The sequence below is a fragment of the Aquarana catesbeiana genome, linkage group LG11 (genome assembly GCF_042186555.1).
Source record: "Aquarana catesbeiana isolate 2022-GZ linkage group LG11, ASM4218655v1, whole genome shotgun sequence".
In the NCBI taxonomy this organism is placed as follows: Eukaryota; Metazoa; Chordata; class Amphibia; order Anura; family Ranidae; genus Aquarana; species Aquarana catesbeiana.
This window is the reverse complement of record NC_133334.1, coordinates 192,301,474-192,316,973: the sequence shown is the minus strand read 5'-3', so window position 1 is coordinate 192,316,973 and position 15,500 is coordinate 192,301,474. Positions and strand designations below refer to the sequence as shown.

Below are 15,500 nucleotides of genomic sequence, written 5' to 3'. Positions count from 1 at the left end.
TTTGTTTTGAATGCACATGTCACACCTTAATGAGCAATGAGATGAGACATCTCAAAAGCTCTGAAAAATAATATGCTGGTCTATAGATTAGGGTATTATTACTTCTCTTTGCTTCTCCTCAGAAACTCGGAATTATTGTGTAGAAAATCCCTTCTTTACTTCCCCAATTGCTACCTGTCAGTCCCTCCCCTGTCAGAAGCCTGATTTGTTGGCATTCATCTGTTTGAGCTCAAGCAGAGCTCAGTTTTTACCACCCCCTTTTTCAGTGAGAGCACCGGTCAGACAAACTGTCTTTATTTATAATACTCAGTGTAGCAGAAGAATACAAAAAGCTGCTCACAGTGCTTTGCAAAATAGATAATGTTAATAAAATCAGCATGAACAGCTCTATATTGCAATATGATATGCAAATTAGGACATGGCGGCTGGCTTCCACTGGGAAACTGGAGTGAGTGGCGACACGCTCCCCTCCTTGTACATGCCTATTGACTTTTTTTTGCTATTGTGAAGCTCAGACAGAGTTCATTTATTGATGCTTCCTCTGCTGTGAGCAGGACTGTGGATGTTTTCCAGGCAGATGCTCTGACACCCCCTCCTTCCCCTAATTTTGTTCAGAAGGAGCTGGTGAAGCACATGGTGCAGAGACAAACTCTGTCAGTTAGATATTTGTCACTACAGAGCAACATGGTTGGATAGTTAGATAGTTGGTATTGAAGCACTGTCAACCACACTAGCTCTGGTAGCTACAAAAATTGAGAAAAGTGCTACACGTCTATGTATTATTTTGATGTTCTATGCACACTGCAAACTGAGAACGCAGCTCTTGCATGTAACATACAGTAAATGTTTCCATTTAATGTGGCCCCTTGCACCTCTTCTGTAATTGTGGCACCCCCCTCATCTCCATCCCACCTTGCAGTCATCAGCAGAGAGGAGGACAGAACTCCTCCACCAGATCCTGCGCTTTTCTATGCAGCCACAGAGAGGTTCCTTTCTGCCCCCCCTCACCTTGTCTTTACCTCCCCTTTTCTCAGCATTTAGCAGTCTCCAATAGCTGTCTCCAGCCCTCCTCTGGTCCTCCTCCAGACCTTGCACTTTCTGTTATTCAGCTCTGCCCCCAGCTTCTTCTTGGCAGCAGCATAAGGTAAAAGGGGTGCACTGTAATGTAAAGGAGGGTGGAAGACTCTTAACTTCTGTTGGTGGGGGGGCACTTGACATCTCATGTAAGGAGGAGCGAGGGGCTCTGGACTTCCAGTCTTGCAGACACAACTGGCCCTTTAAGAGCAACCATAATGCTGATGCAGCCCGCAATGAATTGAGTTTGACACCCCTGCTCTGGGTATTGGCAAAGTACAAATAGTTCTTTCTAAAGTCTTCTCTATAGTCTCTAAGCTCAGCAGTTTGAATGAAGAAGTTATGCGTATAGTTTGTAGCATTACTGCTTTTGTTAATACTTACGGACACCATCTTGCCCTCAGATGGCATGAATGCAGGGCGGTTGCTTAGCCTCAGTTTGGTTTGCAGAGTGTTGAAGTTGATCTCCAGCTGGCACTTCTCCTGAACGCGGGGTGGCTTGTGTACCCTTCTGTAGTCCCTGAAGTCCTCCAGTTTTTTCTGCATGGCACTCATAGCTTTTTCAGGGGTTTTATTTTCCAGCCAGGGAATAGTGCGGCGGATCCATTCCAGAAGCTGTGAAAATGTAAGGGCAGTTTCTTCAGCACTGTATAAGCAATATACCAGTCTGCAAGAACTAATATTTTAAAACTTGTAAGAGGTGGTAAATGCTTGTGGATCACCACCCTAAAAAAACAATCATTGGCAATTTTGGCAAAACAAAGTACATATTGCATATTATTAAACTGTATTTTAGTGTTAATTTCATATTAAGTCCATTTAAGGTATCCATCTAAATAAAGGATAGGTTAGATAGGTAAACTAAAGGTAATTATAGGCTATATCACATTGAATTTGTGCATGATTACATACTAACCTCACTTGCTAATTTCTCATATTCTTCCATCAACTTCTCATTCTCCTGGTTCACAGCAAGGACTTTGCAGATCCTGTTTGCTGCAGTCTCAGCCTATATAAACAGTTTATATTTCAGTGGAGCTTTGCACTATGCTTCACAACCAATAGCAACAAAAAACATGCAAGGAAAAAGTGTGCTCTGACCTTTGACTTATCTGCATTAATTTCTTAATATTGCCTACTTATGGTTTTACTTTTGAGAAAGTGTTTGAAAACAGCAAGCAATTTCTCTGATTGTCTGCCCTTCAAAATACATTTTCATTTAATAATTTTAAGCTGCCCATCTTTTGGAAATCAGTCATTTATTGACAAGCTATGCTGCTTACCAAAACCACTGGTTCATATGCCAAGATGCAGTATTGTTTTGAGTTTACAGCTACAGTCAGGTCCATAAATATTGGGACATCGACACAATTATAATCTTTTTGGCTCTATACACCACCACAGTGGATTTGAAATGAAACTAACAAGATGTGCTTTAACTGTAGACTTTCTGCTTTAATTTGAGGGTAGAGCCAAAAAGATTAGAATTGTGTTGATGTCCCAATATTTATGGACCTGACTGTATATAAAGTAGCTTTGCTTATATATCATTTGTACTTTAAATGTTATGTTTTAATATCTCATTGGGCACAAAGTATGTATATTTTTCAGCGTTGAGTGTCTATATTTGAGAAACATCAGAGAAATGTAATATAATGTTACAGAGGTTAGCACAATTTCCTTGTAGACTTGTAGACTTCAAACCTCTGGTAGGTCCCTCCTGGATACTACCTTACAAAGTATGTATGTTATCCGTATTTTTGTGTGGGTTACATTCAGTGCTTGCAAATTCACCGCAGAGTGGAGTGAGAGTGTGTTTGCAGTAGTATAATGGAAATGTAAGGCTTTATGGGGAAAGAACTGTTGTGAATGACTTGGTGGTCTCTATGGGAGGCTGTAGAATATAGCACACTTATATCATTTGTTTTAATTTTTATCAAATAACTAATTAATTTCATGGAGATATGGTACTGATGGATCCTGTTCCTGTCCCAAGTCTTTAAAAATCTCTACTCTTACAGTGAGTCACTCTGTCTTGGTGTTTGGGTATTTTGTTCCTCTGCCTAGTGTTCAGAAGAATGAAGATTTGTATTTGTTACCTGCTCAGCTCCAGCAAAGGCATGGTAGAAGCAGGACACATAAGTCATAATCGCCTTTTCATCTGGCTTGGGTGTGTTTACAATATCTGCAGAGAGATAAACAAACTGTAATAGACATTCACTAATAATGTTACTAGCTTTATTTCATGTCTTTGCTCTGCTTACATACCTTCTGCGTCCAACATCTTAGGGATATCCAGAAACTTTTCTGCTACATCAAAGGCTGTGTTGAGGTTACCAATGGGGTCATCCTGTAGAAATTGATTAAAACATTATTTTAGACAGATAAATAGTGTTTAGTGTAACCTAGGTTTACCTTATATTTCATTAAAAAAATAGTTTTAAATATTGTATAGACTTTCCAGAATGTAATATTTAGAGGACTGTAACAAAATAGTTGTAAATCTAAACCCTGACAATCAAATGTTCTTGTTTTTCTCCCTTAAAAGTTGATAATTTCCTGTTTTCTTTGCATGTGGTGCATTCTTATCAGTTAAAATTGTTTTTAACTCTCTAGATAGACTATTTAGTCTATCTAGAGAGTTAAAAACAATTCTAACTGATAAGAGTGCACTCCCCCCTTTTTATGAAGAGTTAAGGGGGGTAAGGGTTAAAAGGGTCACTCCCCACATGCATCAGTGAGCCTTGGTCACCTATGACCCTGCTGCTGGCCACTGCAAACTGGGAACATACCACAAGAGCTGCAGTTTTGGAGTTCCTCTCACCCAGTTGTCTAGCCATTACAGTTTAACCCTTGAACAAGTTGCTCAAATCCTTACGCTTATCCATTTTTTCTGCTATCAACACATCAACTTCTGTTCATTTGCTGCCTAATGTATCACACTCACTTTCAGATGCCATTGCAATGAGATAATCAATATTTTTTTCAATATTTACCTATCAGTGGTCATAATATTATGGCTGATCAGTGTGCAGTGCAATCACTGTCTGCGGTCTGTGTCTTAATGTACTGTATGTATACAGCTTGTACTGTGGGATCATTATGATGATGACAATCACAGGTGATGTAGCTGTATGGCTACAGACAGTGTTTGCACTGTATACGATCACTACTCCTGTTGTCAAGAGTAATATTAGTATAGCAAACATAAACTACCAACAAAATTACCAACAAAAACTGTGCACTGGATAGTAGGATTATAAACCTTGCTGTGTGCTAAACCAGCCCACTGTTGCCACCACATGATGCTACCTGCTCTCAGCATAGCAGCTCTCACTCTCAGTGACTTAGTGGCCAATTCACTAACATTTACCACATGCAATAACACAGTCACGTGACTCATTTGCATACATTATTGCATGCGGTAAAAAAAAGTTAAATTCAATAAAAATAACTAGTATTTACCGTAAAATGAAAAATGTGGCAGTAAATATCGCCCAAAAAAAAATTCGCAAACGGAACAGACAGTAAAAACATGCAATATTTATCACCAGGGTTTTGCTGGCAGTATCACATGCAGTATTTGTCAGAAACAGAGTGGGGATCTCCCCAATAGCTGGTTGTTCAGGCCACAGCATCTTTAACAACGGATGACTCATCAGCTGTCAGCAGGTTCTTCGCATATTCCTCACATAGGGGAACCCGAGATCTGGGGGCCCCCTTGTTAAAGGGGGCTTCTAAATTCTGATAAGCCCCCCACCCACAGACCCCCTCAACCACAGCCCAGGGTTATGTGAAAGAAGTTCTTGTTCCCCATTTTGAGGGCATGTGGCCTGGTATGGTTCAGGGGGGGGGGGCGATTGGTCATCCCCTCCCTTTTCTGACCTGCCGGGCTGCATGCTCAGATAAGGGTCTGGTATGGGGGGCCGCATGCCAAAATTTTAAAAAAACAGCGACCTGAAGGGTCTGGTATCCATTGGGGGGATCCCACACTGGTTTTTTTTTTCATAATTTTTATTTGCTGGTATGTTATCTTTACAATCAGCTGTCAGCGGGCAACCCGCTGACAGCTGATGAGTCATATGTTGTTAAGGACGCAGCGGCTGGCTTCCTGGCCCACTCCTTGAGCAACCAGCTCAATGCGATAAATTATTTTTAGTGAATCGAACATTTGCACAATTGTTTCAGCATGTGTTATTTTACCGCAATTTTTCAGCCTTATTTAACTCTTAGTAACTTGAACCCTTACTGTCAGGGTCTACAGGTAAAAATAAAGGTAAAAAGCCAAAAATAAAACAAATGCAGCCACCACATCTAAGAATTGATAAATAGCAATATAATATATAATATCTTATTTTATAGAAAAGAAAGCAAACCATGGATTCCTTTATAATAATGAAGGAAGAATGGCATAAACAAATACTTAAACCCTACACTGACAATATAAAAGATAATGAACGTGAAAGGTATACCTTTCTGAGCTTGGAGTAGTCAATGAGGTCAGGCCTGTGTCTATGGATAAGAGCACAAAGTGCAAGGCCATCCTTCCAGCTTTACATGACAAGGGAAGAAGAAGCAAAAATTATTGGAAGAATTATTTTATAGCAAAGCATCATTTCTGACTGCATTATTGGCATTTCTTTGCAAACTGTCAGAACTGTTAAAAAATAAAATCCCTTATTTAATTTTTTTGGTGAAAGGGATGATTTAACTATACTTGACCTTCATGTCCATGCTGATGTTAGTGTAGAACCATCTTACTAGAGGCTTAGTTTGATTCCCTGGGTATTTTTTTTTTTGGGGGGGGGGGCTAAAATTTCAAACCTCAAGGTGGAATCCTCAACTCTGTTTTGAGGTGGAAGAAATTGGGCACCAGTCACTTTAGTATTTGAAAGAGTTTTAGAGTGTTTTCAAAGGAAACCCATTCCTCATTCACATCTACATGTGTGCTTTACCAACTTTATTGAATTCTTCGTGCCTAGGTGTGAATGGGCCCTAAAGTACTTCTGTAATATTGCAGAACATTATATACTTTAAATGATTAAGCAGCATAACATCTTTTTTCATAGTTTTTTTTGTTTTTTTTTTTTAGATTGCAAATAAAGAGGCTTCTGTTATTGAAGGTAAACTATTACAACTATGTGCGGGAGCCTGGAGGGTCTTTAATCCTTCTTGTTTACATTTACTCGAATTTGCCATACCTTTACATATTTTGCTGGAGAGTGCCAGAGTGTTTTGTTTTTGTGTTGTGTTGTGTTTATGAAAATACATACGGTATATAAATAAAGACATTTAAAAAAAACAAAAACTAATACAACTAGGAAAAAAGTCTTTACATTGACAAACATTTTTGAACTACAAATAATGTATTAGATTCTAGATTAGGGTCAGTTTTTTCATTTACTCTTAGATACTGTAAAGGCTATGCATGTTAGTTTCTTACACAGAATGGTAAAAATAGATGTGGCTCTGATTGATGCCAGCAGATGCACTCTGTAATTCTCCCTGGTAAGCAGATTCCATAAAAGCTTACTGGACATTGCTGCAGTACAAGTCACATAACATTAGGGAGTAGAATGAAAAGCCTTCTTTGATACTGAACATTAGAAACTAATAATACAATATTGTGTCAAACAGTAGTGCATCCTGATAATGGTTTGGGAATTTGTTTTTATTACATGTACATTTGGAAACTTTTGCCAGTCAGAAGTGCTAAATCATTCAAAAATATTTCATAATGTGCTTTTTTTGTCCCTGATAGATTCATTTGTACAACATAATTATGACTATGGCAGTTTGTAAGTCAGGTCTTAATAGATGACTGCAGTTTGGACTGTTCTCATAACCATAAACCTATTTCATGTTTTGTTTGAAACAGAACTAACAACATTTTAGTATTGTGTATATCCACACTAGAACAATATATATATATATACATAAATATATATATATATATATATATATATATATATATATATATATATATATATATATACACACAAGTAAAGCAGGGCCGTAGATAGGGTTCAGGCGTTTCAAACTTAAAGACATCATTTACACTTTTATGTTGGGAGAGGTACAGTAAAAACATGTGACAGCAGAGTGGGGCCATGAGGCTTTGCAATGCAGCGCAGCAAAAAATACCCCCAATCAACTGAATAGAATGCAATGCACACAGTTGTGGTGTGGTAGTGTACTCATTAGTACAGCAAGCTCCTCCTAAGCTCCCTAGTTTTTTTTTTTTTTCGTTTAGCCCACTGGGTTGAACTAAAAAAAACTTACTGTGTAAGCCAGGCTTTAGATCTCATTCATATGTTCAAAATGGCTATGGAATGGCAAATATACCATGAATACCTACAGGCAGGATCCCAGATGTTCCAATTTTTGTCAGCCGCTCAGCCTGTTCACCTGAGTGATGGGCTGAAAAGAGCCACTGCTGTTAACATGTATCTACACATCCAGTGGTCCCCATGTTTAAGCTTCGAGGGACAAAGAAAAACATTGGGGTGTGGCCTGGTGGGAACCCGGGCTGAGGTAGTCTCTCCCATTACTACTACATTACCATAGGACTCTGTGGATGTCCGGCACCAGGGATTTTTTCTCCTCTCTTCTCTTCAGTGACTACAGGAGCTGGGATGAACTCCATCCCTTGCCGGCACTGCTGCAGCACATTCAGTATCATCTACATTACTCCCCACATCGATTTAGCCTGAGCGACACACTAACAAACCGTGGGTCACAGTGGTTACCTACTGTTAGGGACAAATTTCTGACCCTGGATGCAGAGAGATTTTATCCAAGGGCAAAAATGTATCCCTACCTGCAGGTAACCACTGGATGTGCAAATACATGTGGATACATGTTTACAGCAGCAGACAGCCTTCGCTCTTTTCAGACCATCACTCAGGTATACAGGCTGAGCAGATATTGGAACATCTGAGAACCCAGGTGCAGGTCTTTGCAGTATACTTGCTGCACCATGGTCATGTAGGATGTATGAATGAGACCCAAGACTGGATTTTAGCTAACCTTACTATGCAAGTTGAGCAAGGGGCAACATATTGCGGTAGGCAGTAAATTCAGTGATTTATTTAAACCTTAAAAAACTGTGTCCTAAGAAATTTTATGAAATGTTTTAACCTCCCTGGCGGTATGATTTTTTCGGATTTTAGGTGCTGAAAGCGGTACAATTATTTTGCATGGAAATTTGGCGTTTTATATTGTAGGTCTGTAATTCTTAACAATAACACACTTAAATCTGTCCAAACAAGAGTCTAGTAGATATCCCGGGTATGATAAAGTTTGAAACACAAAAACATAAATTATAATATAATAAATAAAAATAAATAATTAAAAAAAATAAAAATAAATAGTAATAAAATAAATTTCCCCACAATTCACTATCGCTCAATTCTTCTGTGTTCTAATTTACTATCGCTGTTTTCTAGCTGGTCTAAAGCCACTTTTGACGTAAAGGGACACTTTTTGGTTGCTATGGACAATCTCCAGTTTCCAGGCAGAAAGAACAGTATATATCATACAAAACTGCATACAGGGCATGGGCCAAAGCACTGGGGACAAAAGGGATGTGAAATGATTTCATACAGTACTGTAATCTGTAAGATTACAGTACTGTATGTGTTATGATTTTGACATTTTTTTGAATTTGCCGCCAGGCTCCGCCCCCGTGCGTTGCGCCGCTCACAGGGAACGGAGCCTGGCAAGGAGAGGCTTCGGAGGAGGACGGAGCCCACGGACACTGCGGGGGACATCGCAGGATCCCGGGGACAAGGTTAGTAAAGCCACACCAGGATCCTGCGATGTAATCCCGAGTGTGGCTCGGGGTTACCGCTAATGGTCCTGATTTTTAACCCCGAGCCACACTCGGGAAAACCGCCAGGGAGGTTAAGAGATGGAAAAAAAATATTGTGCACTGCCTACCACAAGATGGTGCCCTTTGCACCCGGTCAATATGGTGGTTTTTTTTTCTCAGTCTTTTTTCTGTGGTAAACCCAGCTTTTGAACTTGTACCTACAAGTAAGCATATAATAACGCTTACCTGTAGGTACAGTGAATATCTCCTAAACTTGTGGTGTTTAGGAGATATTCACATGGAAAGCAGCCTGCGATGTCACTGATGCATGCGCTCTGAAGGGACGGCATACCGCTTGGTTGTACTTCTCCTGGGGAGGAGTGCAGTTCGTTCTGCACTTTTGTGACCAATTTTTAGCCGACAGCCAACTATAGCCCGCTATCAGCTGACATCGTTCAGCATGTCCATGCTGTGGAAAGATCCTAACTTTAAAGTCAGGATTCACCCAGATGCCTGGACCAGCAGCTCGCTCAGCCTCTCAGTGAGCCGCAGAGACCCTGAGCCAGCCGCTCCTGCCCCTCCACAGCCTGGCATTCCAGTGAGCTTAGGGAAAGGGGCGGGGTAGAGCCAGGGACCGACAATCATCACTCTTTGCTCACTGAAGCCCGAAAACTGAGTGAACAGCGGTCTTTGATCGCTCTGTTGTTGGTCTTAGAAACAGCTGGAGACAGATGCAACATTGGATTGATGCTCCATCCACTTAGGTAAGTATAATTTACTAAAAAAAAAAAATCTATTCTAAAGGGAAAAAAATCCCCCTCTCCCTCCTAAGAACCCTCCCTCCCAGCGCTGCTCTCTCTCCCTCCTCACTGGACTCAGTGAGACCAGTGGCGCCCTTGCCCCTGCTGCTGTCAATGAAAATCAGTGACAAGGGAGCAGGGGGCAGGGCCGAGCTGCACTGTGTGGTTCTATAGACACACACAGTGTGGCTCAGGATCAAGTCCGCACAATTGCACCCCTAGCAAGTGACTTGCTAGAGGGGGAACTTGGCAGGAGGAGGAGCACCAGTGGGGGGAATCCAGAAGAGGGGGATCGGGCTGCCCTGTGCAAAACCAATGCACACAAAAGGTAAGTATAACATGTTTGTTATAAGAAAAAATAATAAATACCCTTTGCAATCACTTTAAGATGTAATCTGCACTCATTTTTAATTTTGGCTCCTAAAAAAGTCTGTCTGTTCTAACATGGTTTCTATTGACATTTTCAGTTGTTAATATGAAATATTGCAAATGAACATTATGCAGTCTTCTATCTAGCCAGGAGATGGGAGTGTAGTCCTCTTTTAGACATATTTAACTTTCAGTTCTGTTGAAATTGACTTTAGCCTTTGCCAGAAAGCAAGCTGCTCTGCTGTGCTTTTTCTTTAGCAAATTTATATTGTTCCGGGAAACCTTCCCTAGGTTGTGTATTAAATGTTTAATTTGGAAATATTGACTATATATAGACAGTTAAAACAGATGAAAAAAAGAGTTTAAAAACGTATAAACTTGTAAATCAAAATATAATTGACAATATTAAATGTTCTTTGCATATAAATGTGTATTCAAAGGGAGCTAAAGTACAAAAGCTAAGCAAAAAAGGTAAATCACCTCAATGTCTGGGCAACATTCTCAAATGTTTGGATTAAGCTCAAGATAGGCTCATTCCATGCTAATATTCGTATGTCCTAGATGCATTATTCGAATAGGCTGGAAATTTTAAGATTCTCACGGCTCACCAATGTAAGTCCCTGTTGTACTCGGTATTTAGTAATGACTGCATGTCCTTTTTTTTTCATGGCAGCTAACGCAGCTCCTGCGCGCTAAGGCATTAAATCCCTAGCATTTTACGATGCCCAGGAAAAGGAAAGGGGTGGGCAGGGAAACTCACGTGTTACATACAGATGCTTACATACAAGTGAATGGCTTTACACGGCAGTGCTCAGGTGAACATCGCGCATAACCATGTACAGCCATTCACTTGTATTGGTGGCTGTTTGCATCACATGAGGCTCTCTGAGTGCTAGAAAGAATTTTACGCCTCAGCACACAGGAGCTGCTAAGCGCCGATGTTCATAAGGCTTAATAATCTATATTGTTTTCTGTGATGATTTAACGTGTTGGTAACTGTATATTTGGTGCCCACAAATTCTCTAGCAAAAAACAAAACCCTCAATCTCAATATAAAGGACTAATGAAGGATGATATTCCTGCTGCTACTATTACCTGATATGGAAATTCTGTACATTAACATTTCTGTAGGGGGCAGTCTTCCTCTGACACCACAGCAGCAAGCCTTCTTTGGCAGATGTCTCTGATAGAAGAACATTGTTTAAATACTAAACACTATAATATACAGATTAATAGAACACTTCACCCATCTCAGTTTGGGCAGAACATGATGTCAAAACATTTAATGTGTGTGAATGTATAAAAGCCTAAATAGTGATTTCACTTATTAAAATTATGCTGTGTTATTGCCAAACTGAGCTGGAAATGTAAACTCAACTTATGTTGGCTATACACTAGAAGAAAAATCGTTTGAAAATCTGTCATTTGGACAGTTTGTTTGTTTATTGTCCAGTTAATGGGCACAAACTAAAAATCAGTTGTAATGTTTTTGAGCCGAAAAATCGAAGGAAAAGTTTGGAAAACTTTGGCCGAACAGACAATAAATTGAAAGGGTAATGTGTTTCTTGCCCAAACAGTTTGCACTAGGCATATGTGACAAAACGAACAAAAAAACAAATTCATTTCTGTCTGTTGAATGGTTTATCGATGAAAATTCATTGATTACATTATGGCAAAATCGTTTGCTCTCACGACCATGTGTTTGTTTTTCAAAAACTCGTTCAAATGATTTTTCGACAGGTGTACGGCTACCATTCGTGTGGAGTTAAACAGAAATTACTGTCTATCATACACAGTGGGGCTAATTTACTAAAACTGGAGCATTCCAAATGTAGTGCAGATCTGCACAGAAAACAATCAGCTTCCAGCTTTTTTTGTGAAAGCTTCATTGAACAAGCTGAAATTAGAATCTGACTGTCTACCATGCACTAGCTTTTCCTGTCGCATCATGGCAGCATACACGTTGGGTTGTGACTCCGCCCCCCACAACCTGATAGGACCACATAGCTATAAATTAGTGAGTAGACACCCGTCCCAGTATTCTCTTATTTTTCCTCACCTGTCAGGACCGAACGAGGCAGGGGATTCTATTCTCCACTATTCCTCGTCAAGAAGAAGTCAGGGGACTTTCGACCATTTCTAGATCTAAAGAACCTCAACAAGTCCATCAGTGTGGAGTCATTCAGGAGGGAAAGCTTGCAGTCTATCCTCCAGGCCATAAATCTGGGAGACTGGATGCTCTCCATAGATCTCCAGGACGCCTACCTGCACATTCCAATCCACGTGGCATTCCAGAAATTCCTGCGATTCTCGGTGGGTCAGGGGCACTTCCAGTATCAAAGCCTTCCTTTCGGGATCTCAACAGCCCCCAGAACGTTCACGAAGGTTTTACTACCAGCAATAGCCTTTTTGAGGGAGAAAGGTCTAAGAGTCCACCATTACCTGGATGACATCCTCCTCCTCTCGAGCAACCAGGAATCACTTGTGCAGCATCGCGAGGTCCTAGTTTCCACCCTAATGAGTCTGGGATGGATAATCAACTGGCAAAAGAGCAACACCCAACCTACCCAAAGGATGGTCTTCCTGGGAGCCAAACTAGACACCCGAGCGAACACAGTGGAACTGCCAGGGGAGAAGTTGTCCCTACTAGTTCAGAAGGTGAAGGATGCCATTCCGGCCCCATATCTACCAGCCAGAGCATACCTCAGCCTCCTGGGTTCCCTATCAGCAACCATTCCAATGGTCAGATGGGCGCAATGGAATTCCAGACCCCTGCAAGCCTCTTTCTTGCACCAGTGGGACGGATGGTCCATGTCCCAATCGATTCGCATCTCAGAGGAAGCCAGGCTATCTCTACGGTGGTGGACTCACCCCGACAATCTCAGCAGATGCAAGCAGATAGTCATCCTCCACCAGCAGGTGGTAACTTCAGACGCCAGTCTGGAGGGATGGGGGGCACATTACCTACATTATGCAGCTCAGGGCCGCTAGCACTTCAAAACCAAGGAGGTAGTATCAAACGTTCTAGAGATGAAGGCAGCCTTCCAAGCCCTCTTGGCATTCAGCTCACTTCTGAGAGGGAAGCAGGTCCTCATTCAAATGGACAACCGAGTGGCTGTAGCCTACATCAACAGGCAGGGGGGTACCAAAAGCATCTCCATGATGCGGGAGGTTGGTCCGGTGATGGGATGGGCCCAACTGAACTTGCAGGATCTGAGGGTGGCCTATATTCCGGGTGTTCAGAACCTTCTGGCAGATTCTCTCAGCAGAACATTCGTTTCCAACAACGAGTGGTGTCTAAACCCACAAGCATTTGCCCTCATATGCCAGACATGGGGTCATCCAGACATAGACCTCGCAGCAACGCCAGAGAACAGGAAATGTCAGAGGTTTCTGTCCAGGAACCCCTTCCCCTCAGCGGAGGGAACGGATTGTCTCCAGCACCCCTGGAACTTTCGCCTAGGCTAATTTTCCCACCAACTCCGCTGATAGCCAAGTTCCTTCTGAGGCTCAAACATTCAACGGCTCTAGTACTGGCTGTGATTCCCTTATGGCCACGGAGGCCTTGGTTCACCACCAAAGGAGCGCCGCCGTCATACCACTCACGGCGAGCCAGCTTAGGAAACGCGTCGCATATCGAGTGACGTCATCATCCTTCGCCTGATCGGCTGCAATCCAAGCCTCTCTCTGGAGCCTGTCTCCGCTGTTCGGCCGGAAAACATCCAGCATCCATAGACTGCCCAGAGCCTTTACCATCCATCAGCCGAGAGTAGATGACCCCACGGATCCCCTTGATTGCTTTGGGACATTCTTTTTGCCTACTATCTTCTTCCAAAATGTGAGTGCATTACCAGCTGTTGCTGTAATTTTTTAATAAATTGTTTTAAACGTCTGCACCCAGAGGCACCTCTTTCTCCTTGTTTTATAGCTGAGCACAACGGATCCACTTCCACTCCCGGTGACAGCGGATCTACTAATCCAAGGCCAGCTACTCCATCTGAATCCGGAGAAATTACACCTAACGGCCTGGAGACTGAAAGGTCTAGGCTCCTAGTCCAGGGCTGCTCTCAAAAGGTAGTCGATACTCTGCTCCAGGCTAGAAAACTCTCCACAAATAACACCTACAGGAGAATCTGGGGAAAGTTCTCTTCCTTTGCCCAGGAACGAGGTTGGGACCCTTCTTCCCCATCAGCAGTTCAAGTGCTTGAGTTCCTCCAGTCAGGTCTGGACAAAGGCCTTAGGTCCAGCACCATAAAGGTCCAAGTTTCTGCCATCTCCGCTTTGACAGGGGTTAAGTGGGCACTTAACCCTCTGGTGGTTCAATTTCAAAGAGCCTGCCTGAAGCTAAGGCCTCCTAGAAAGCCTTCATTACTAACATGGGATCTATCGACTGTCCTAGAGATCTTATCCGGAGAGCCATTCTTCCCTTCTTCTTGAAGACATCTCCCTCTGGGACCTGACTCTAAAAGTATCTTTTTTAATTGCCATCACAACGGCGAAGAGGGTCTCAGAAATGCAAGCCTTGCTAATCAAGGAAAACGTATCTGATGGTTTACCCAGACAGACTAACCCTGAAGCCTTCAGATAGATTCATCCCAAAAGTCTCCTCTTCATTCCACTTCAACCAGGAGATTGACCTCCCGGCTTTAATCATGGATCAGGGCGTTCCTCATCCTCTAGATGTCAAGGGCAACATTCTGCAATACCTCTCTATAACCAAGCCATTCAGGAAATGCGAGAACCTTCTAGTCATCCCACATGGGTTCAGGAAGGCCTAGGCAGCTTCTGCCCGTACCATCGCCTCATGGCTCGTGAAAGCTATCAAGAAGGCCTACTCCTTAAGCACCTTGCAGATTCCGGAAGGCTTAAAAGCACATTCCACCAGGGCAATGGCTACTTCATGGGCAGCTTACTGTAAAGTCTCAGCGGAAACCATTTGTAGAGCGGCCACTTGGTCTTCTAGAAACACCTTCATTTCCCATTATAAAATAGATGCTGCACGTTTAGCAGCAGTTGAATTCGGGAGGGCCGTTATACAGGCCAACTCTTCTGTTTCTTGTCAATAAATTTATTTTGCATTCCCACCCAGTTTGGCGAGTTACTCCCCAACGTGTATGCTGCAGGAAAACAGAAAATTGTATACTCACCTTTCCGTAATTTTCCTTTCCTGTCGCATCTTCATGGCAGCATACAATCACCCACCCTTCTGAGGTGACACGTGTGTGTATATATACAGAGAATACTGGGACGGGTGTCTACTCACTAATTTATAGCTACAGTATGTGGTCCTATCAGGTTGTGGGGGGCGGAGTCACAACCCAACGTGTATGTTGCCATGAAGATGCGACAGGAAAGGAAAATTACGGAAAGGTGAGTATACAATTTTCCGTTTTTCACTCTCCAGTTTTACCCTATGTTCACACCTATGCATTTTTTTTGCCTTT

The 15,500-nt window shown here is 42.0% G+C and overlaps 1 protein-coding gene across 2 annotated transcripts in view; it reads right to left on the bottom strand.

Moving 5' to 3' along the window:
* ACTN3 (actinin alpha 3) overlaps positions 1–15,500 on the bottom strand; it is a 128,772-nt gene that overhangs the window by 34,101 nt on the left and 79,171 nt on the right. For both annotated transcript variants that reach the window (XM_073605149.1, XM_073605150.1), the window contains exons 5-10: positions 11,152–11,239; positions 5,547–5,625; positions 3,343–3,424; positions 3,174–3,259; positions 1,991–2,083; positions 1,459–1,689 (exon numbers count right to left, since the gene is read on the bottom strand). In XM_073605149.1, coding sequence (XP_073461250.1) covers positions 1,459–1,689; positions 1,991–2,083; positions 3,174–3,259; positions 3,343–3,424; positions 5,547–5,625; positions 11,152–11,239 — 659 coding nt within the window. The remainder of the gene's footprint in view (positions 1–1,458; positions 1,690–1,990; positions 2,084–3,173; positions 3,260–3,342; positions 3,425–5,546; positions 5,626–11,151; positions 11,240–15,500) is intronic.